Here is a 23,872-nt window from a genome sequence, read left to right as displayed (position 1 = left end):
AAGGAAAGTGGGCCCCTCACTCTGAGAAAGACACTGAGGTGCTGGAGTGTGTCCAGAGACAGGCAAGAAAGCTGGTGAAGGGTCTGGAGAACAAGTCTGATGAAGAGCAGCTGAGGAAACTGGGGACGTTTAGCCTTAAGGAGGCTGAGTGGAGACATGACCACTCTCTCCAACTCCCTGACAGGAGGTTGTCGTGAGGTGGGCGTCAGTTACTTCTCCCAAGTGATGAGTGATAGGACAAGAGGAAATGGCCTCAAGTTGCACCAGGGGAGGTTTAGATTGGAAATGAGGAAGAACTTTTTCACTGAAAGGGTTGTCAGACACTGGCTCAGGCTGCCCAGGGAGGTAGTGGAGTCCTCATCACTGGAAATATTGCAAAGCCGAGTAGCTGAGGTGCTGAGGAACATGGGCTAGTGGTGGCCATGGGCAGTGTTAAGTGAGTGGTTGCACTTGATCTTAAAGGTCTTTTCCAATCAAAACAAGCCTATGACTCATTTGTCTGTTAAAATAACGCTTGTTCCAATATTAACTTGGGCCAAAACAAATCTGACACAGAGTAACAAAACCCAAGTTCATTATCTTTGCTGTTTTCTGCAGTTCTTAACTGAAATTGCTCTGGCAGTACAGTTGGGTCAATTTAGCATAATTTGGCTCTTCTTTATCAAACTACTCTTGCTTTCTCACAATGCACATGACAAACACCCTATAATGAGGGGATTTGGGCATTAGTAATTCTAAATTAAAAATGATAGTTTAATGATTGGCAATTGCTCTTTTGGTTGTGCAGATACAAGGCTACATATCACACTGCTTGCCTATTATATTCTTATACTTCTGAAACCTATAGTTTACTTAATTGAAAGATACATTTAGAAATGTGCAATGAAACATTCTTAATCTTCAAATCATGGGAGAAAGAATATTCTTTACCTTTTGTTCATGAAACCATCCTCCCTGTCAGTCTTGACACTTTGAAGGTTTTCCTTTTTTCTTAAAACCAAAATCCAGTTGTGGTGACTCAGAGATTGTATTTCCTTGCTGGCAGCATATTACCATCAGCACTGTAAGTGCAGACAATTATGTTTAGAGAAGTCTCACTATTCTTGTTTGCCTCAATTAATTTAACTAACTTGGTCCACTTTAAAACCTCAGGGTTATTTTTTGAGTGACAGAGGTGTAAGTTATTACAGTGCAAAGCTTCCTGTCAATTAAGAACAAGCTGCCTCTTGATATGTGCACTCTTTAAGCACATATATTTGGGTTTCCCTCAGAAGTAGTCGTGGTTGAAGAGCAAATGACAGCATGGAGACAAAATTAATTTGGATAGCAAAACACTTTAATCATAGACATTGTAATTTTATCAATTACACCACTTCCTTGTCAACTTGGCTGACCGGTCTGGGAGACACAGCACAGCAGTCCCAGCCATGCAGTGCACGACTCTGGGGTCTCCTGGGCACATCCCACTCCCTGAGGTTAGAGAGATGATCCTGGGCTCTGGTGCAGGCTCTCAGGGTTCCCCCTCAGCATCTTTGCTGTACTTAGGTTTACCTCTTAAGTGTCCTCAGCTATGGGACTGGGTAGCTACTCAGACCTCGCTGATGACAAGTCCCTTCAAACCACTCCTGTCATTTTGCTGTGCCAGCATTGGAGTTCAAGACCTACTTCTTCAGACACTTCTTGGCACATCTGCACAGCTGCTCAGGACACGTGGTTGCTTCTTCAGACACTTCTGGACATGTTTGCACAGCTGCTCAGGACACATAGTTGGTCATTCTTCATCTGTTTCTACTACAGCAAAAAGTCAGTTCACGTTCACGGGCTTATGCTGGTGGTGATGCTGCCTGGCCATAACCTGTGCCAACAGCTACAGGAATCCCGCCTGTCCTACTGCAATGAAACATTTTCTTTGCCTCCTGTTAAACATGCAGCTTATGCACACAGAAGCCAAACACGACATTGCAGTTATGCTGACAACACATGTATCCACCTCCCACTGAGAGGCTTCTCTTCAAGTTCCAGCACACTCCATTTCCAAATACATTTCCTTCTAAATGCAGCAACTAAACATTTCCCGTCACACCCACACTTAGGAATCTCTGCCCCTGGAAGGCCACTGGAAGTTCACAGCTCATCCTCTATCTTCTAATTAAAACCCCCACCACCAGCACGGCCATGGGGAAGTGCTGTCTTTGCTCAGCACCCACTGCACTGGTAGCTCAGCACAGGTTGGCCTCTACCTTAGCTCATTAGGCTGCTAAATTCAGTAAAAGTTTCAGACGTAGGCAGTAAGTTGCCAATTGTCATCTTGGTTGGTACATTTAAAGCAAAGTATCATTGTTTTGTTGTACAACAAATAGCTAAGGATTTTCTTCTTACTACAGTGAAAACAGGCCAGCTGATTGATTTGGTAACTAGAAGCATGAAGAAACAGTGCAAAATTAACCTATTACTAATAATTCTATCACTAAAGTGAAAACAAAAGGGAGAAACTCATTTAAAAGGGAGCAAATATGTTATCAGCTACACTGAGGCTATGCTGAATCTACTCGAACTTGGCCATTCTGCATTCCAGCTGCAGCAATTGATGCGGGTGACTGATGTAAAGGCAAGGGGAAACCATGCAGAACCACAAGTCTTGTTTAAAGGCTCCGTATCAACAGAACACAGACAGATCTTGTGTGGCTCACTACTTCAAAGGAAAAAAACTTCTTAAAAGACACCAGGCGGTCCAAAATTTTAACATTGGATTTCAAATTTGTGAAATACAGTGCCCCAACAGAGGTAAAGGAAAAGGCCACCAGTGCATCTTGCTTGTGTAAACTTCCCTACACAGAGACCAAAATTGGTGGTACACACAAAGTATCTAAACCATCTATTTAAAACTTCTCCTCTAAGTCTTTTCTAAGCTTTTTCTCTAAGAAGAGAAGGCAAGGTACTTTTAATGTAATTTTATTTTTATTTAGTGAGCACTTTATTACTTTTCTCTAAAGATTTAAATTCATTTTATCTAGTAAAACCATTCAGTTCTGAAAATAGGACTCATATCTGGGCAGGTTGTGCATCTCTCTTGAAACAAAATCCAGGGAGTGGTGGATTTTATGTATCACTATTTCAGCCTGCACCAGTAGTTTCTCTATAGTTTTTACATAGATAAACAGAGCACATCAAAGCACCGTTTCTTTCTACATAGTGATATTTGGACTCCTGACTGCCGTTTGTGCAAACCACTCTCATTTTAGAAGAAAAAGGCTTTCTTCACTTGCAGAACTCCATCAAACGTTATTTCTCTGCAAGTCTGCTGTGCACAGGGAATTACACAAAATGCAAAGCTTTCTCATAGCTATTATATTGAACTCTACTCCAACTACAGGATTTGACAATATACCAAAACGGTGTTGACTTTTTGGAAGGGGCTTTGATTACAGGATGTCCACTCTTCCAGACTTCTCAGCTTTCTGGATTGAAACCAACAGCTCACTGAGGCATTAAAATCACATTACACTTGGTTTGTTTTAGTTGAACCAAGATGAATGAGAGTCATAACGGTAGTATAGCCATGAAGGAGGTCATCCTTTATGTCATTGCATTCTCTCAACACGAAATTCCCAGTAACTATTCGATCACATCCTATTTCCCCATGTCCAAAAAAGCCAAAGAGAGGAACGTTTGGAAAAAACTTCCTAAATGCATCTGCTTCCATATTCCTTTTGGTTTTATAATGCCGATATCCTCTGCCAATACAGGCAAACATGAAGCCGATGGTGTTGTGCTCAGGGATGTTTGCTGCTTTGAGACGCTGCATGGCGGCTTCTGCTGTCCTCTCATCAGCCACATCCTGGTCTAACAGAACCGTGGCGCTCTGGATCTGGGGCCCGCTGAACGCCAGCCCAACCACACCGCACGCATCGCCGGGCTGGGCGCTGCTGCTGCAAAGCAACAGGCACCAAGTCAGACCTTCTCCCCCCTGAAAGCAATTCTGCTCTGCCAAATGCAGGTTTCAAAGCAGACCAACGTCCTGGTGAGTCTAAAAGCCACCCACAGTTAAAAAACAAACCAAAGCCATCAAATTTTAGCAACTTGTTTTTTAACAACGTTTCATGAGGAAAAACTTTCACATCTCTCACCAGGAATTAAGCATAAACTCACCTTTCAAATGCAGGCCAAATTCAGCAGTTTGCCTAGTCAGAGTCCTGCAATTCTGACTAAACTAATAAATTTGAGGCAAGCAAAAATATTTAGCATTTACATCAGTAATGGCTACAGACTCATGTTGCTTTAAGTCTCTTTGGTTGGCCGGGACACAGTTTTTAGTACTTTCCTACTTGCACTTTACCAGCAGTAATTTAATATACAGTCAGCTCTCCTGTCTGCTTTAATGGTGCAGCACCTGGACAAGTTCCTGTGTGACCTGCTCTAGGTGCCCCTGCTCTGGCAGGGGGGTTGGACTAGATGATCTTTCAAGGTCCTTTCGAACCCTTAAGGTTCTGTGATTAATGTTTTGCGATTAAGCTGGCATATAAGGAACTCATAGCCATGTCTGCACTGCACACCCCAGAACAGGATGCTCCAGTACCTGACAAATCAGGTGGACAAAAGGCTCTCCCTGTGCAGCAGAGCCCAAACCTGTCTGCAGGGATTCTGCAGAAGGAAAGAGTTTAAGCTGGATGAGATCTAGATGGTTCTCCCAGTGCCTGGGAACCCTGGGGGAGGGAACAGCTTAAGCTGGTTGAGATCTAGCCTGGTTCTGCAAATGCCACATCCTTGAGCAGCAGCAGCACAACAGGCGTGCTCCAGGGCACAGTTCTGTTCATGTGTTCAAACTACTGTTCTGTAATGTGAATCAAAATAAGGTTGATATAGACACTAAATGTTCACATAAATGGTCTATGTCACAATGAGTGATAATTCATCTTAAAGCCAGAGAGTAAATACAGATTGCAATAAACACACAAAGGGTATCTGAAGCTGGAAATCTCCACCGCAGTGAGCTTCTTCTAGCTGTGTTTCCAGCATCCAATTTATAACACAGTCAAAGAAAGCTTCCAGCTTTTCTGGCTGTTGGACTTTACCATCTTAAAAAACTTCTCATTTCACTACCATTAATGAGCATTTTGAACACAACATAATTAAAAGGCTATAGCCTTTACAGTATTTCTCTCATTTTAAATTTTCTTTACAATTTACCTTGAAAAAGATACCTACTTCTCAGAGGTCAGTGATGTAAAGCTCTCCACTTGTCCCCCAGCCAGGATGATACTTTTTTCATTCAAAGGATTGACTATTTGATGAAGAAATCGAGTTGCTCCAGACTTCCAGGAGTTGTAGCCAAACAGAAGAACCACCCGGAGATCTGGGTTATTCTTCAGACCTACAAACAGAAACACAAACACCAATCCTCTTATTTTTAAATCCTGACCCCTACAGTCCAACCATCCTGGTCTCTCCTCAGATAACACAGCACACCTTCAGTAACGGCCTTGCTGCAATTGGGAAAACAAGACACAAGTTGCTGGGCTGCAGTCCCTACCTAAATGAGAATTTCCAAGAACCCAGAAAAGCCCACAACTGCTTCCTCCAGCTTGCATCTTCTTTAACAGAGCATTTGACTTTACCACAGCTCTGAAGGCACTGCTCGTCCATTTTAGCTGGTAGCCTTAACCATCCCTTTACAAGTATGAACTGAGTGTGTAAGTTATTCAACCAGAACCACAGTGCAGTAAATTGCTTTACCTGAAAATCCAATACATTACGCTACATATATCAGCCAGGCACAAACTCTGAGGTTCCTGGAAGTCTCAAGAAACCCTCATTTTATTACTCTCCATAGATGATCTACCCTGCTGAAGATACGACGAGAGGAATGTAAACTGCATTTACTGAAATGTACTGTCCTCTATTCCACCTTTCCTTGCTACACCACCTGACTGAGGACCTAAATGCAAAGTTATTTTGAGAAAAGATGTAGCTCCTTCCCACTAATTTCTCAATCATAGTGACAGAATCATTAGCACAAACTCATTTATTGTTATTTTTAACCAATCAGAGGCTGCTCAAAACCCAACAGCGCCTGCAACCAAACTGAGGTAATCTGAGGTCAATACTTGGGTAAGTTAATATGCCCAAGAAGAGGAAGAGCAGAGATGCAGATACCAGCTGCAGCCCAAGAGAGCCGTCGTGCCCTCTGGGAATGGCATTAGCATAGAAGCTGTTGCTTCCACGTTGGCACCTGGAAGAGCAATACACTTCACAAAAGCCCAAACAAAGGGAAGACGTACCTGCTTCAGCAAATTTACTTTCATCAAAGACCCTGTTCTTCAAGTCTTTTGAAAAATGGAAAGTATGAATCTTCACCCCATCAATTTTGGGAAACAACAGAGCAAACCCAGCTTCACCCTCCTCAATTTCTTGAGGTTGATTGCTGCTTGAACCCATAGGGGTAACTGCAAAGATACAAAACCAGACACCTGCTGTTTGCTGATTCTAATACTTTCTTCTACACTGTAACACAGATCAAAACAGGCCAAACAGCTCAGACAGTATAAAATACAATAGTTCATTTCCATAATAACACATTCAATTGACAACTGGTGAGATTTCTTTGGTTGATGTTTTAGTAAGACAAGGCATGCAGGTGCCCTGCTGCCCACCGATCATGCTACAGTCACTTTGGACAATGACATGTGGATACATTTGAAGTTTTCCCCCAGTCATACCAAATTGAAATTGGTTGGAAAACAAGTGCCATGCAATACAGCTTCCTCAAGCCTTCCTGCCAACTTCTGCAGGTACACGAGAACCACAAGTAAAAAGAACAAAAGCGTTATACAAGCACATGATGGCAGTAAAAAGCAAAGTGACATAAATATTGGGAGCGGATTATCAAACTACGCTAATAATAAAAATCAAACATCCTACTTATGCTGTGGAAAGAGAATTTAAGGTGAGAAACTAGGAAAAAAACTTTCTGATGATCAAAAAGTGAAGCACTAGAAAAAGCCTGCCAAGGGAGGCTATGGATTTTCCATAGTTACTGGATATGCCTCCTGCTAGACCACAACAAACAGGTACAGACTGAGGATGTCTGGTACAATCAGTCACAATGTGATGCTGAAAAATACACACAAATCCAAGAAACAGCCAATGATTAGATTAAGGTGATAGGAAGAACTGCAACAAGCTGCCTGCTCAATTAAATCATTATTTAATATGTATTGGAAAGGCTCGCGTTAGTAGGTCAAGAGAGGTTCTCCTCCCCCTCTACTCTGCCCTCGTGAGACCTCATCTGGAATAGTGTCCTGCTCTGGGCCCCTCAGTTCAAGAAGGACAGGGAGCTGCTGGAGAGAGTTCAGCACAGGGCCACAAAGATGATGAAGGGAGTGCAGCATCTCCCTTATGATGAAAGGCTGAGGGAGCTGGGGCTCTTTAGCTTGGAGGAGATAGAGAAGTGATCTCATTAATGTTCACAAATACATAAAGAGTGGGTGTCAGAAGAATGGAGCCAGGCTGTTCTCGATGATTTCCAATGATAGGACAAGGGGCAATGGGTACAAGCTGGAACACAAGAGGTTCCAAAGAAACATAAAGTAAAACTTCCCTGTGAGGGTGAGGAAGCACTGGAACAGGATGCCCAGATGAGTTATGGAGTCTCCTTCTCTGGAGACATTCAAAACTCACCTGGATGAGTTCCTGTGTGACCTACTCTAAGGCAGTCCTGCTCTGGTAGGGGGGGTGGACTAGATGATCCCTTCCAGCCCTTGTGATTCTGTGAATTATAACTGCATTACATGAGGTCAGAATTTAAGTTCCACATGACTTAGCAGCCACACTGTGAACTCCTTAAAATTTAAGCTAGTGTTGAAGTTGCGAGGAACCTGGCAACAGCTGTACGAAGTCTCCTCTTAGTCTGCAGGACTAACCTTTCAAAAATGTTCAGAAATTCTGATAAGAGTACTGGAGTTGATCTGGGACACACTGAACACCTTTGCTCTGATCTCTCACAAAATTGCATGTTTCCCTCCTACCTACAATCCCTGGAGTGACCAGTCCAAGAACCTGACATCGCTTTGGCAACAATTTTTCAAGTGCAATCGCTGTTTCTTTGCTGTTTCTTTTCCTGGCTGTTAAAAAAAACAAGCAGAGAGAATTCAAAATTAGTTGTTCTGAAAGGTACTGCAAAAAACTTTGCTGTCATTCCCATGCTATTTTAAAGTGCTGCCCATCGGTGACTGTCCTGTTAATAATATGGCCTATCCATCCTGGTTCTAAGAGCACAGGACAGCTGGCCCGCAATCAGAAACCATGCCTCCACAGAAAGGGAACGGGATGTAAGATTCCTTAAGGAAGGTAAGGTAACAGACATATGCAAGACGTGTTAACACTAAACTGCATGTCAGGGCACAAGGTTTCTTCCCCCCAAACCTGAAATGCAGAGAGTCCCCTGACGGCTGCCTGGCCTCTGCACACCGTTTCCAACCCGGGCGCTCCGCGAAGAGCGCGACAGCAGAGCTCAGTTTACCTTTCTTTTGCTCGTGACACTCTTCGTGGCCGCTGAAGGTCTCCGCGTCGGCGATGTAGAGGACGGTTTGCGGCAGCACACGCACGTCCTGCGGAGAGCGAGGGGCGGTGGGGCCGGCGGGTAACGCCGCGCCGCGCCGCGGGAGAGGCCGCGCGGGGAGCCGCTCCCGCCCCGCCCCGCGCCGCCCCCCGCGCACCCACCTCCAGCTCGCGGGCCAGCGCGCGCACCAGCGCGTGGCTGTCGGCGGGGCCCGGCTCCAGCGCCGACACCCAGGCGACGCGCTGCCGCGCCCGCAGCGTCCTCCGGGCGCACTCCCTCCACAGCCGGCACACGCTGCAACAACACCGCGGACGCGCCGCGTCGGGCGGAGCCGCTCTGGGACCGGCTCGCGCCGGCGGCCCCGCCGCCCCGCCCCGCCCGCCGCCCCGCCACCTCGCCTTACCAGGCGGCGCGCAGCAGCGCCTTCGTGGGCAGGAAGCCGAGGACGCGCTCCACCACCTCCGCCAGGTTGGCGAGGACGAAGCCGCCCTTAGCCGCGGCCTCCATGGCACCGGCGCCGCGCCGCCCGCCCTCAGCCTCCGCCGCCTCGCGGCTTCCGGGCGCGGGGCGCTGCGGACGGCGAGAGTCGCCGCCTGGCGGCTGGGAGGACCCGCGCCGCGTGCGGTCCCCCCCGGCTCCGGCGCGCAGCACGGACACAGCGCAGTTCTTAAAATGGTTTTTATTCATAAACTTGATGCAAGTTTACAAAGTACTGTACATTGCCAAGGAACTCCGCAATGAGAAATGGGACCCAAAGCCAAGCATGCGCCGCGGGTGCGGGGCGGGCGGCAGCGCTGCGGCGCGGGGCAGCCAGCCGCAGCCACCGCTGGGCCCGCGGCGCCGGGGTACCGCGCCTGCTACACAGACTGGTACAACTACGCAAGCAGAAAGGCGGGGAGGTGGCACCCACCGCACCTTTGAAACAATACGTATGGGAAGTACTGCCAAACCTCTCCAGTCGTTTCTTTCAAGCTAAAAACTGGATCTAGAAGCAAATGCACAAAAAGACCAGTGGGTGCCTGACAGAGGAAAAGAGCACAAATTTGATAGTCAAAAAAAACCCCAACATAACAAAAACATGCTTCTGCGCTTCTAAAAAGTGCTTAATCCATGATACACACCCTTAGCTCAGCCCCAGAGGGGTGCAAAGGCCTAATGACTAGTACTAAAACCAAAATAGAATCGATTTAGGTAAGGCAATGAAATATAGTGTAATTACACAGACCCAGATTCATTTCCTAATAAAGAAAGAACAGTTCCCATTAGTCTTCCAATAACAAAACCACCGTCATGACTATGGCAACGTTTCTGAAACCTCTGAATCAGATGACGTGTTCTTGTACTTTATTGTAGCTTTTATATAAAAATTCTCATTCGAGGACTTTCATCTCGATTTGTGCCAATCACTTTATAAGTTCATTAGTTTACAAATGATTGCAACAACCCGTTAATAAAATGGAACACCTAAAAAGGTTTTTAGTATTTTAAATAACTTCAAGCTTCATACTGTGGCTCTTGTTAAGGAGGTTGAGCCAACAAGTAGCAGGAACAGCCCAGCAAGTTCTGATGCCCCAGTGGAAGTGACTAGTTACAAGGTTTTATTGGCACAGCCTTGCTCTGCTTCAAACAAAACAAAACCACCAAAAAAAACCCCAAACCAAAACAAAAAATTAACATAACCTAAACAAAGAGTATCTTTTCCAAGAAACAGTTCATATTCTCATACAGCCATGAAAAATGTTTAATGTTTAACATACATGTTGTTTTCCTATATCATTAATTTGGAAATACTACAATTGCTGTCATTTTTAACCAGAAAAAACCTACCGTGATTTGCAAGACCTGACATGTCCTAAAACAGTATTAAACAACGTATTAAACTTCTTGGCTTTAAATGAAACGATACAACGCAAGTCTCTGCAGTCTGCATTTTGCAAAAGGTAAGAAATACACAAAAGTGTTTGAACAACTCACTCCTATTGAATGGCCTTTAGTAAGTCGATAGCCTGCTGTAGGGAGCTTATGCTTTCAAAATAAAAAACAAAAGGAGAAGGGAGGGCATGGCCCAAATATGCTTAATCCATAAGAACAAATAGGGAAAAGGCCCAAACTGCTCAGTCCAGATACCTACGGAGAGCGGAATGGTAAGGCTGTAACTTATAGTTTAAGTGTCAGTTGACAGATTATCCACTAACTTATCTAATAGCTAAAGTCTTCAGTACAGCTGTTATGGGGGCACTCATAGCTTGAGTCTGTGTGTTGGAAAACATAAAAAAGAGCTTGTTTTGTTGACATTGGTCCAGGAATACATCAGTCCTCAATGTTAGCCATCTTCTTTTGGAGGAGTGTACCAGCCTACGGAGAACAGAGAAATGCATTAGGTACCAACATTGCCACATCAAGATAATTCTACTGTCTTACTCTCAACTTGTGGGAGATGGATGCCTAATCTGGCTCCTTCCTTCCCTCTTCAAGTCAGACCAGCTCAGCGAGACCCAGTGTCTTAAACACTAGTGGTCTGTGGTGGGAGACAAACCATCTGGCATATCAGACCCAGCATTTGGGTGTGAAAATTAAATACTTCCAGCTTTGGGAGTTTTTGTGGCAGCAGCTGGAAAAGCTAGACAGAGGAAGCTGTTGAAGGAGCAAAACAAAACCAAATGGAACAAAGGTAAAACTCCCAAAGTCTTCAACTTGGTGCATAGATATACAAATATGACTACACCAGGATACTTATATAAATCCCATCTTGATAAGCACGCACAAGCACTTGAACAGTTTATCCTGCTTCTGCAAATCTTGCTGTAGGAATAGGCTCAGAAATGTCAGTTAAGTAACTTGACAGGATTTGGCATGTTTAAGCAGTTGAATCATACCTGACAAAGTGTCTATAGTTTTTTTCTAGCCACGTCCAGATCACCAATCTTAAATTTTCCCAGCCACTATTGCAAAAATTCCCCTAAATTTTTGTACAGTGAATACAGGGCCTATTTCCATTGTCCCAAAGAACAGGTAGCAGCTAGAAGTTAAAGACACCTTTCGCAGCAGCAATAAATGCTGTGAATGCTTTGTGTACAGCTTCTGACGGAGCAGTAATCACTGTAGTCAAGGCTAGCACATAGCTAGAAGCAAACAGACAGCTATGCTGGCTTTTGTAGCAAACTAAAAAAGCAAAAGACTCAGTTAATGGCAAGATCAAAATATCATAAAATTGGAAAGCATGTTAAAGTTTTTAATCTTTGATCTTCCTCCCAGAAGCAGAGAAGGCATTGTGTTCCATTTTAGAGATGAGGAAACTGAGGTGGTCACTAGAGTCACACTGAAATATGCTCTTATGTTCACAGCAACATGCATTCCCAGAGGAAACTGTAATCCAACCTGGACCAAAGAACGTCATGGAAGAGATAACTGGGACCAACTCCCTCATCATGAGATCAGGGTACCAATTCTGCTGACTGCATTCACATAACATGTAAGCCACTTAAGCTTTTTAAAGCCTCAGGTCATTTGTTGTCTTCTCATCCTGGCACAATGAATGCCATTGTGCCTGAAGCACTTGAATACTTGTTTTGTGCAGCTAAGACACCATTTAAATAGGGTAAATATGGACACTGGCTTTAAATAAGGTAAAAAAGAAAAATAAATGCATTTTACTTCTATTGCACCATTTTCTAGCCAGCACCCTTCACTTGGACTTTTTTTATCATTCAGTCTCTGGTCTTAATTTCCACTTTGTCTCTAATGATTACTACACTACAATAAAGTCTTGCTACACTGAAACAAAGCCTTTCCAGGGAAGAGGTAAACTTCCAGCAGCTGTTTCACTAACAAATAAGACTCCTTAAAAGTTACAATAAAGTTCCCAGATCAACCATCTGAAAATTAAATTGAACCACCTTTCAAAAGGTAGTAGGAACATATGGAACATTCATGTAAGCTGGAAAAATTGCAATGATTTTTAGTCATGTTACTTCAAGCAGTATTGTCTTCCTAGTGCAGGATGGGGAAAAAACCAAACACACACACACCATTTCTGGTATTCCCAAGACAACATAAGACACTCTGTCACTTCAGGTGTTATTGTGGCCAAATCTGATTTCCCAGGTTGCTGTGCTGACAAGAACAAAGTCACAAGAACATACATACCATTTTTCTCATGTATTTGTACTAGTGACTTATAGGACTGCTGTGCTCTTGCTAGATTATATTGATTCTGAAAGGAGAAAACAACATTTTAAAAATCTGCATCTAGACACATAAGGCTTATCATTTTTATGAATAAAATCTACAGTGGGCTTATAAAATAAAACCCACGCACAACATTACAACGTTCCTGACTTTAAAGTACGTGACTTTCAAGATAATACCCATATTTTCTCATTTCTCTTTCATCACAATGACACTTTGTGTACTTCTGCTGCAAGAAAGGCACCTCTATCAAGAGGTTTGGAACCCGAGGTCAGAAGTGTGTGCAACTGGAATGGCGGGCTTCAGGCCATCCAACTGTAACTGACTTGCTCAGATAAGGCTTTTAAGTTATGGTCTCTTACCAGCACACACACTTGAACTGAATTATGATTCTGATCAGTGCTGAATGGCTAAGCTCAGAAGGATTTGCAGGGTATTATTTCACACTCCCTCGTGAAACTTTGCAGGTGTTTAGTCCATCAGAAGGAGAACTCCTTAATATCAGTGTATATGACCCTGGCAGTCAGGGTGTCATCTACAGCCCTAGAGCCAGAATTTCCAATTCTTCCCAGTTCCCAAATCTAAACCCTTTTTCTCTCCCATATGGAGATAATACAAGTCCAACTGCTTGCACACCCTGCACATCCTAAGGTTTTATCTGCCTCATACATTAATAATTTCTTAACAAACTCCTAATTAACTGCCAATACTCATATGCACCATACAGACATAAATCAAAATCAAATACATTTGCCACAACAATTATGTCACTAAACATCATCTACGCAATTATTCAGCAAAGAAAAGGAAGCCCAATAGTAATTTGTGTAATTGATACACACAGCACATTTACCTTATTGGCTCCAAACTGTACTCTGGCTTTTCCTTTGACTAAAGTGGCATTGATCTGCATGATGACTGATTCTATTGAATAGGCACTGCTCCAGCCCTGGAAGAAGAAGGAAATATTTCTATATAACACGTACTTGCTTTTTGTGCTCACCTTGCAAATCTATTTTGGAATGTGTACTTGGGGAGTTTCTTTTTTTTTTTTTCTGTACTCCAGTTTTAGCTTTAACTACTTGTTTTCCACTAACAACTTCTATTTTCCAGATAAAGTGCGGAAAGCAATATGCAGCATAAGTACTAAGAATTTGTAGAAAAAATGAAAAAGCTGAATCAAATGTTTTCAAAATACAGCAAGACAGAAACAAGAGCAGCTCCAGTTTTGGAGCCTTTACACATTTTCAACACATCACATGAAAAATTACTTCTTGTTGTAAAAAGCAGAAGAGACTGCTATATAGTGAAGACATTGAGTGAGCCAAGACAATTTTGTTCCCATGAAAATTACTGCTTATCTCTGGCATTGCTTTACCTTCCATGGTTCACAAAAGTAAAAAAAGTATTTGCCAGAGCCTGCAAATAGCTACTTCATTCATTTTCTTATATTGAAGAGACAACCAATCATTCTGCCTACACAACAGCCTTCTATACCTAGAATCTGCGTTCCTCAATTCTCCAGAGCTGATTTTGCGCAGTAGCAGACGCTTCTGGAAAACAAAGCAATGTGCCTTGCTTCTCTGAACCCTCTCTCTTTACACTGGCTTCCTCCCTGTAATTCTGAGAATTCAAAGTTCACGTGCTCTCAACTTGCTGCCTTTTCCTCAAACCTCTTGTAAGTCATCCAAGGCAGAAAAAGATGACCTCACCCAAGAGCAGCAAGGCAAATCTTGTGGAACTAAGGTTTATTCCACTATGTTTCCCTTTGGAGTGTGTGATCTATTCTATATGGGGATTCTTTAACTCAGGAGAAATACTTAATTCCTTTACTTAAAAGCATGCTTTGTTATTACCCAAGTAACAGAGCCCTTGTTCACCTGTTTAGTAAGAAGTTCCATGCATAATGCACCTCCACCTAGGACATACCTAGAAGTAAACATGAAAGAAAATATATTTGACGTCAGGAATCAGTAAAAAGATAAACCTTGTCACAGCACTTTAGGCTCTCACAGGCTAGCTTAAGTTTTTTGTTCACATAAAGATGAAATGCCCTTTAACCACTAATATATTGTAACTAGTTAGTCATATTTTACTTACACACAAAAATTTGGCATTGAGAGAGACAAAAAAAGAAGTAATATCTCCTTTGCTACCTACACTTAGTTAAAATCAGTGACTGAGTTAGTCTGCACAACTACTTACACAAGTGTACACAGACCATCAAAAAAGGAAAGTTGCTTTTTATGGCCACGCTATGTATATGTAGCATTGACGTGTAGTTGTAAAAACCAAAACAAATTCATTTCTGTAAAGAAATGTAACAACTCCCAACAACACAGGTGCACCTATAAATCAAAGATGTAGACAAATGAAGTAAAGCACATCTCCACTTGCTCTGTTCCCATAAACCACTTTCCAATTTCAGTGCCACTTCATCAAGCATTGTGCAGACTGGGACTCGGCAATCAGAATGCCTGTGGATCTCAAAAACTGGGCTGAGGGGAATAGAATTTACCACATCAACAATGTAATCTCGCCTCTGATGAAGACATTCAAACAACGTAGATCTATACAACTTTCATAGGAAAACAATCACTGAATACCTTCTGGGCCATTCTTTTATTCATTCTGTGAAGAAGTACAACAAAACCAGAATCCAAATGAGTTTTCTGGTCTCTGGCACTGCTTGTTTACTTTTTTTTTGGTAGCAGTAACCTTTATGAATACTATTTAACTGCACTATCTCTTCAATGTAAAAAATACACAGTGCAATCAAAATCAGAATCAGCACCAGTTATCACAGACTGCACTCTCAAACCCATGGGTATAATTTCCTGTCAGCAGGAGATGCATAAAAGACTTTGAAAGTCCATAGATACATACAAGCTTCTGTGTCACAGGTAGCACTTCAAACACATTTTAGATGGAGCACAAAGTTGATTAAATTTAGTTTCTGGATTAGTAAAAACCAAAATATTTCTGGCAATGTTACCAGCAAGAGAAAGTCAGTTAAGACTATACAGCAAGTTTAAGGCAACATAGGGATCAAGATCCCTTCAACGCACTAACTTGAAACATCCTACAACAAAGGAAGTAACAGTCATGTCACCCATCTACAAATAGACGAGTTCTTAAACATGGCAGGCACAGAGTCTTTCAAAACTAAACACAAACAAAGACACTTAATGAAAAATTGCATCTGGCTGTTTACCTACTACTAGTTCATGAAGCTTGAGAAGCAAGTCACACTAAGTTCTTCTCCAAACTCAATGTATACAGCAGTTCATAGATATATTTAGTGAAAATTTCTTGCAGTCTATGTGGCAGTCACAAAATGTTCCCTCCAAATCTCATCAGCCAATCTCAAATTGTAACATTTTTATCACAAAGTAAAATTTCTGAAAGGCAACTCAAACCTACCCTCCTGTGAGCACAGGAGATACCACTCGCACAAAGGGAGGATCGAAAGGGAAATTATCCTGGAAAGCATAACAAAACACAAGTTAAGAAACATACTGAGACTGTTTTCCTAAACAAGAAGTGGTTCAATAGCCTTATTTCACCAATCAGATTTAAAGCAGTGCCATTTTTTTCAGTTCTGTAACTTTTTCATGGTACTGGCTAAAAAACAATTTTTGGGAAGCTTTAGCACCAAAGGAAGTAATTTTTCTTTCTCCCCTCCTTGTTTTTTTTTCCCCTCCTAGATTACAGTTCTATCTTTATTCTCATTTCAGCCACTTTCCAGGGTAAACTACAAATTTAATCCTAGCACTTCTTCCCATAGACACATACCTTAAAAGAGAAGTTGAGTAAAATGTATTCTACACCTTCTTTTTCTTTTAAGACTTGAAGATCACTATGCAGTGGGCTATCAGGATCAACCCTATAAAAAAAGCAGGGGAGAGGTCCTGCATGAACTTAATTTCACTACCTGTAAACAGTTATTACTCTTAGAGAGCTACTTGATATATTTGTAGTTTACAAACTGTAATTTAAGGTGAACTATAGAAAACTCTGCTCTCTTTACAAAGTAAACACTTTGCCAGGAGGTTAGCACGAAAGGTTGCTGCAATTCACTATATTCTCAAATCTATCCAGTGTTATTTGAACATATTTATTTGGAAACAGCAATTTTAATTCTCTTCAGATTACCAGAAACTTATGTTCCAAGAGGAGAGTGGGGTGAAGAATTAAGAGGAAGACTGTAGAGATCTAGCTTTCAGTATACAGTTAGTGAGTCCTTTATGGAGTATGTGACTGTAGTTCTATAGCAGCTGTTAAAAGTAACCAGCATCAGAAGAAGCACTAAACCTAGCAGCATCTGCTCAGCAGAATTTCAACAACTGTTTGTTGCAAAATGCTAGTGGTGAGCAGCCTAGTCATGAATTCAGATACTACTAATCCCACCCAGGCTCTGACACCCTAGCAGCTTATAAAACAAACTAGTCAAAAAACACCTATTAAATCCAATTCTCTGCTATAACTGAAACCAACTTGCTAGATCTTGTTTCTGAATTTCTTGAGCAGTTTGTTTCCATCCTACAAAAGGGAAACCATTGAAGAAAATCTTTTAATGCTTAGAAACCTATCATTTCAAGCCATAGCTTGTAGTAGGCCAGTTCAGAGCTTCTTTTTCTAGTAACAGTACTGTTCTCCTTAGTTAAATGGGCCCTTTTCTTTCTGACATTTGTCCCCTAACTAGTCTGCACACAGCTCATTTATTTCCAGGCACTTCTTGCTGGGATAAACAAACAATACTTATCTTCTCTTAGTCATTCTGGAAGTCATTGGCTGCATGCACTCCATTTTCTCTCTTCTGAAGGCTAAAAATCAGACCTACTCATAGCACTTGAAAAGAGGCTTCAAATCACTGCACAATGGTTTGAGCACTTTGTTATGGAAGTGCTTGATAGACAAGGCTGCCTGTAATACGGCACAGATTTTTCTCACGTTTCACTCCTGCCATTTTCTGTTCCAAAATGTTCAACTTGCCTATGGTTACACCAAGAATGAAACAAAACTGTATTTCAGGAGCTGGTGACACAGTTGTATAAGTCTTATCGCTAGGAAAAGGCAACAATTCCTACAGGTAGGTGAACTATTGTGCTGAGACAGCTTACGTCCACATTCACCATGACATGTCTGAACTGATGGGAGTTTTTTTTCATCCATTGCCATCTTTTGCAGCCACCCAGACTAGTTTGGATAGGCTTTTCTTTCTTACAGGTTAGCTTGTAGGATGTTGGCAGAATATCCCCTTACCAGGAATAGTGTCAACACAATACCTCTAGAACTAAAGCTATTGGACTATGGACACAATTAAATGAGTTACTAGTACACACAGTGAAAAGCAGTACATAAGAGAGAAGACAAGTTATACAATTATATAGGTTATAATTAGACCTAAAGTTTTCAGTCCTATGTGCCTAATCATCTGTAGAAACAAAGAACTAGTGACACTAAGAGTTCTGTTCCGTCTTCTATCTTACAAGAAAGCAAGCCAAAGTAAAACCATCCAGACAAAAACTACACAAAACCCCTCATCATTTAAGGTTTCACATTTTGAAGTAGTTTTGAAAAGAGAATTGAAGAGTAATCAAAGTTATGGTAATATGCACTGTGGAGGCTGTGCAAAGAGTGTTTATTTTTTTGCCAGCTCAATTACTATAGTTCAAACTCTGTACACATTTCTGTATACCAGTATTTAAGGTACCACATGCTATTTTATATGCTCTGACTAGAGATTCTCATTTATCCAAAGTAGGAATCTCTACAGCAATAATAAAATGGAGTCTTCAGAACACGAAAACACTTCAGATAACTTACTTCAGAAGCTTAACGTGCCATTCATACAAGCTGTCATTTACCAGTTCCACTGAATATATCCCTGTGGAAATATTAGACAGAATTAATTATGCACTAGAAGTTTAGCAAGCTAAAACTTAGCAGAAACATTCTCTGTTTAAGTACAAATACTGTCAGTAGATATAAGCAAGATGAGATACTGAGACAGAGACACATCCTTCCTCCTGCAGCAAAAGCATTTCTGAGAAGCTACAAGGAAACGTTCTTTTCACTTCTATAAAAAAATCCACATGAATCAAAAAGTTTTGCTGACACGTAACCATTTCTTCCCCTCCCAGTTGCCCTTCAAACTTTCCACAGCTACCACTTCAGCTTGCTTAGTACTCAGCATATTTTACACCCAGCACATGACCAACACACTTGTAAGAACAACACAGTCTGAGCATGCAGCATTGTATTTCACAAGTTCTTGACAGTACTGGCAGACAAGGACAGGACACTGGACAGTATATGGAGCAGAAACTCAAAAAAAGAATACTGCATTGGATGAAACACACTCCCAACAGCTGACCAGAGAAGCCAGAAAGATGCACCAGAAGAAGAGCTCTCAGGAGGTCAGCTGGTGGTTTTCAGCAGTTTATTTGTTTTAAGCATGTTAAACAATAGTTACGTGTTTCTCTCCAAGGGAAGGATGGAAAGTTATCTGCCATTTTATATTCAACCTTCCTGTCTGCAGCAGTTCCCAAGCAGCCCAGGAAAGAGCAATAAATCTTTAAAAATCAGATTAAATTTAGAAAATGGTATCAGTGATATTTAAAACTCTAATCTCTTTCCCCTCCAGACTATTCATGCATTCATACTAAAAAACTGCCGTTAAACTCGATATCTGGGCAAAATTTAATGGCAGATCTGTTGCTGATGTAATTATTGGGAAGACATATGAAATCATGAAACTGCCTAGGATTTCTGAAGGCTATATAACAAAAGACTGCAGTCACCATGTTCTCTCCAAGGAATTACAGTATTAATTTCTGAGTTTTATTATTCTAGAATATATTATCTTGGAGTGGAAACTTTTAAAGCATTAGTACTTGGAGTACAGATGATATTTCAAGCTGTCCACACCTTTATTTTCAAAGCATTCCACAACCCAGTAAGCAAGGTAGAAAACCCCATGCTTGTTTCTCTTTACTGCAGCACTACAAACAAATGGGTACTGCAGCCAAGATCACGATTTCAAATTTTTCTAAGTCTGGAATGACAAAGGAGGTCTAAAACTTACTCACTGTGCTCTCAATGTCCCTTCTAATCAGCAGCTAGTTCAGAGATACCACACATTTCTGTTCAAGGATTAACAGAAGGAGCTATTAAGGCCTTTTTCCAGTTTCCCAGATTCAAGGACACTAAATTGCTCAGTATAAGTGGAAATCACAAATTATAAGAATTTCAATTTCTATTGCTCTGATGTTATGACAACAGAGTTGACATTCAGAACTCCAGTCATGGTCAACTCCCACTAATGATGATTCCATTCCACCATTATATCCAGAATATTTTCTTCCACCTACATCCAAAAGGGAGCAAAGACTAGAAGCAACAGTCTCTCAGCATTACAGCTTTGACACCAAGCATAAGTATAAAATACTTGTTACAGACAACAGAGCAAGTTACAGTAAGGATTATGACAATATCCTAAATAATGGAAGATCACAAGTGAACTTTCATTAGCTTGTTTATTCACTAAGCCTCTAGCTCTATTTCTGCATCCCTTCCATCACCTGAGAAGTCCTGCTTTTGACCAGAATTCACGTACCGGTCCTTCAGCTCCAAGGTCCCTATGTTTTGCTACAGCTTCCCCAAAGGAAGGAGTTATACTGTATCTAAATCAGAAGTTGTAAAAAGGTTCTTCAGAGAGACGCGCACAGTTCAGGATTGACCAGAATGCTCCTTAATACTCTGTTCAACAGCAAGCTACTTAACCTTCCAAGCACCCAAATTTCTAAGTTGAATAATACCTGTATGCTCTCAGGAACATCATCTCCAACTTCATATTTGAAAATGAGATCATTTTAGTTTGGAGGACTTGTGAGTCCTATTACCAAAGCAGGTGAATTAAACCATCCAATTTATACTCGATTATCTTAGTTTCCTGCAATATTTTTTTGCTTCTGTTACCTCACGAGAAAATGGTTTTCTGTTTTGTTATTTTTTTAAGGGTAGCTCTTTACCTAGCTTTTCCAGGTAGACAAGCAACTTAGCCTGTTGACAACAAGCTTGTAGTCATCTTTTGCTTCAACTTCTTCACAAGTATTTCAGTCATTAAAGGAACTTCAATTCTAAAATGGATACTACCTTGAATATATACCCATAGTTGAAGTCCTGATGCTTACATTACAGAAAAATTACCTTGCAGCAATTACCAGAACCTTTAAGTTTCACAACAGTCCCTTTGTGTGTTAATATAAGAAATTAAATTAAGAGAAAAATGGACCATGGAGCAAGTATTCAGAACAAGGATCATATTAATAAAGAAAGGCAATTATCTACCATACCCCTGCTCACATGGTGACAGTTATCTAACAACAAAAGACAGAACTCCTGCTTTTGTAGCCTAGTTCTATGTAAAGAAGAGGAACTCATATTCACTCAAGTCCTAAGACTAATTGAAGCCACAAGGAATTAATCTAGGTAAGTTTCATAACAAATACTATCATTTACTGGCAAAACTTAATAAATGTATCAGTAGGACACTGCTTCAAAGTGGGAATGTCATCAGTTTTATAGTGTCAACCTCCACTTGACACTACTTCAAAAACATGTTTTACACATAAGTGCGAGGCATCCAGTTGCAGTCATTTTACTTATTCCTGAGCTAATCCTAAATTACTATACTCATCCTTTAGTATCTCAATTTTCTTTACAGTTTAGGAAGACGTATTTTTCCTCACCATTTACAGTATGCTTTCCTACTTCAAGAGTTGGGGGTTTTTTTGCAACTAGGTAGGACTTACTTGCACTATATAGTCTTTATAGTCAGGTAGATTTGCTATATACCCAATCTTTGTTGTAACCAGGAAAACAAACCCTTAAGATCATACATGGTCTGGAAATCATCCCTCATTACTTAATACAGATCTATTTCTAGGCCGTTCCTTAGACCTACTAATCTGTTCTTCACCGGATAGATGGCGATTAAGGTACACTGGCAAGCACTCATTTGCAATAAAGCCTAAAAGAAGTAGGCTCATTAGATCAGCTCTAGGTTACCTAATCACATTTATACTTCAGACATTTTGCTACTGTCCACAGTATAAGAACACAAAGCTATTTACCTAAAAGGTAAATACAGCAAATCAAAACAGGAGTCTATTGTCTCTTCAACTGTGTCCTTTTTACAAACTAAAATGCCATAACCACTAAGTAAGAGTTAAGTTGACCTGAAATAAATTACGGGAGAAGTTCAGAAAAGGAAAAGACAGAAGATGAAAGTTTAAATTGTCTTTATAAGTCAGGCATTTCTCCTGTTCCACTCCTGGTCTGCACCAGGTTCTCATACCTTGCAGTGGTGATGGAACTGTCTACTCAGCTGACCTATAGAAATACAACTTGCCTGAAATGTTCTATATTTTTTTTAACACTCAGACAAGTCAATATATCGACTCCTGAGCTAGTTTGGAATCAGCCCTTACACTGAGCAAATGTAACAGACAGCTGTCTACCTAAAGCTAATCACTGTTAGTTATTCAAATGAATTTAAAAGGCAAGCTTGGTGTCTATAGCCATTTGTATCCTTATTTGAAGGAATAACTGGAGCACGAGATCAGATTAACACCATCACAAAATAATGAAAGTAATTTTTTCCAAGGTTAAATCCCGTATAACAACAAAACCTTCTGCTGTTGAACAAGTCCCTCATCAGCAGTTCTACCCACTGGTAGTAGTAAAGGCTTTTGCCCTATATACTCAGAGAGTTGAATTTCAGGTAGTTCTAAACACTCAAGACAACCCACAGGAATAATCTTGAGTTGTTTTTTGTTGTTATCCATCCCAAGAGCATTCTCCATTTAACACAGATTCTGTTAATTCCCACTGGAGGCTTTGCATAACACAAAGGAAGAACATTTTCGAGGAAAAGTATCCTGACTTTCTTTTTCTCCACAAACACTCTATTTTATGTAATTAGATATTATACCATGTATGTATCTATGTATTTTTTATATATATGTGCACACATGTATACACATATACACACATATATCCATAAATATCACAACAAAGCACAGAAGGATTAGCAGTAAGTATTTGCCAACACAGTTCTTTTGAAGTGTCTTTTAGGAAGTGAAAACTGAAGCACTTTACCTGTTTTATAACTCTGTGATCTATATATATCCCTGAGTTCTTTCATAAGTCGATCTGAAGCCTGAACTGACCCAGAGACTGCACCCTGAAACAAACAAAAAAATATTTCAAGTAAGTGAAAAGTAGTATTTACATCAAACAGCTTTCTTTCCGTTACCACGTTACAGCAACTAGAAGGCATTAAGATTATTTTTTGTACTAGAAGTCGGCTTTTGAAGAGTTACATATTCTAATGAGCAAAGGCTACTCAAAAGAAACAAGACATTCCCTCTAAAGCAGCACATTAATATATACTACTACATGGTATAGTTGATACAAACTTTCAATCAAAGGTCCACCAGACATTTTTCTGTGAAGCAGTTCAATCTCTTTGGTATTTTGATTTCTAAGATGGACCCACAGTACACTTCTAATAGGGAAATATTTCTTTTTACCATCTGGTCTTATGCACTGAAGGAAGAGTAAGACTAATGCTAAGAACAATCTTCTGCAAATACGGTTTTACTATTTTCTCAGAAAGGTATTTTTATTTGGCTGAGAAGAAAGGTGTAGGAGTTGGGATGTATCCACTACAGAATAACGGCTTCTGGATGAAATAAGGCCAATCAATATATTTAGAAAATACAGAACAAAACCAATACCATTATTTGCAACAGTGAAAAAATCCCAACACCTGCACAGAGAAAGACTAAAGGTAAGTAAATCTTACAATATTAAGTATTTTTCTGTGATTTGTTATAATTCCTGTGTGGTTTATGCAACCCTGGCAGGAAACTCTTCTGTTCTTTTTGCTATCCTGAGTGATACAGAACTGAGCTCTAAGTGACAGTAACATAGAAATTCTGAACCTCAGACTTCAGCCTGAGATACAGTCCTAAAGCAAACAAAAAACCCCCACCTATAAGTGACATGAATGTAAAATATGACTGGCTCTAAAACATATCAGTTATCAAGTAACCA

At 40.9% G+C, this 23,872-nt stretch overlaps 2 protein-coding genes across 6 annotated transcripts in view; both read right to left on the bottom strand.

The window, feature by feature from the left end:
* Nucleotides 1–1,314: 1,314 nt before the first annotated feature.
* Nucleotides 1,315–9,096, bottom strand: FBXO22 (F-box protein 22). 2 transcript variants are annotated; one of them, XM_062000153.1, is made up of 7 exons: nt 8,961–9,096; nt 8,719–8,851; nt 8,519–8,606; nt 8,025–8,120; nt 6,279–6,443; nt 5,206–5,371; nt 1,315–3,929 (listed from the first exon to the last, which is right to left on the bottom strand). In XM_062000153.1, the coding sequence occupies exons 1-7, from the start codon at nt 9,062–9,064 to the stop codon at nt 3,500–3,502; spliced, it is 1,182 nt and encodes a 393-aa protein (XP_061856137.1). In that variant the 5' UTR covers nt 9,065–9,096; the 3' UTR covers nt 1,315–3,499. The 2 variants fall into 2 exon arrangements, with proteins under 2 accessions (XP_061856137.1, XP_061856138.1); XM_062000154.1 differs by having other exon boundaries at nt 1,315–3,926.
* Nucleotides 9,097–9,221: 125 nt separating this feature from the next.
* UBE2Q2 (ubiquitin conjugating enzyme E2 Q2) overlaps nt 9,222–23,872 on the bottom strand; it is a 50,033-nt gene continuing 35,382 nt past the window's right edge. For all 4 annotated transcript variants that reach the window (XM_061999187.1, XM_061999185.1, XM_061999186.1 and 1 more), the window contains 8 exons: nt 22,913–22,997; nt 18,575–18,635; nt 16,541–16,631; nt 16,169–16,227; nt 14,626–14,674; nt 13,599–13,694; nt 12,704–12,770; nt 9,222–10,912 (listed from right to left, as the gene is read on the bottom strand). In XM_061999187.1, coding sequence (XP_061855171.1) covers nt 10,881–10,912; nt 12,704–12,770; nt 13,599–13,694; nt 14,626–14,674; nt 16,169–16,227; nt 16,541–16,631; nt 18,575–18,635; nt 22,913–22,997 — 540 coding nt within the window. In that variant the 3' untranslated portion in view covers nt 9,222–10,880. The remainder of the gene's footprint in view (nt 10,913–12,703; nt 12,771–13,598; nt 13,695–14,625; nt 14,675–16,168; nt 16,228–16,540; nt 16,632–18,574; nt 18,636–22,912; nt 22,998–23,872) is intronic.

Source organism: Colius striatus, chromosome 7, assembly GCF_028858725.1.
Source record: "Colius striatus isolate bColStr4 chromosome 7, bColStr4.1.hap1, whole genome shotgun sequence".
NCBI classification, from domain to species: domain Eukaryota; kingdom Metazoa; phylum Chordata; class Aves; order Coliiformes; family Coliidae; genus Colius; species Colius striatus.
The sequence above is the reverse complement of the archived record's forward strand: the minus strand, read 5'-3'. Positions and strand labels throughout refer to the sequence as shown.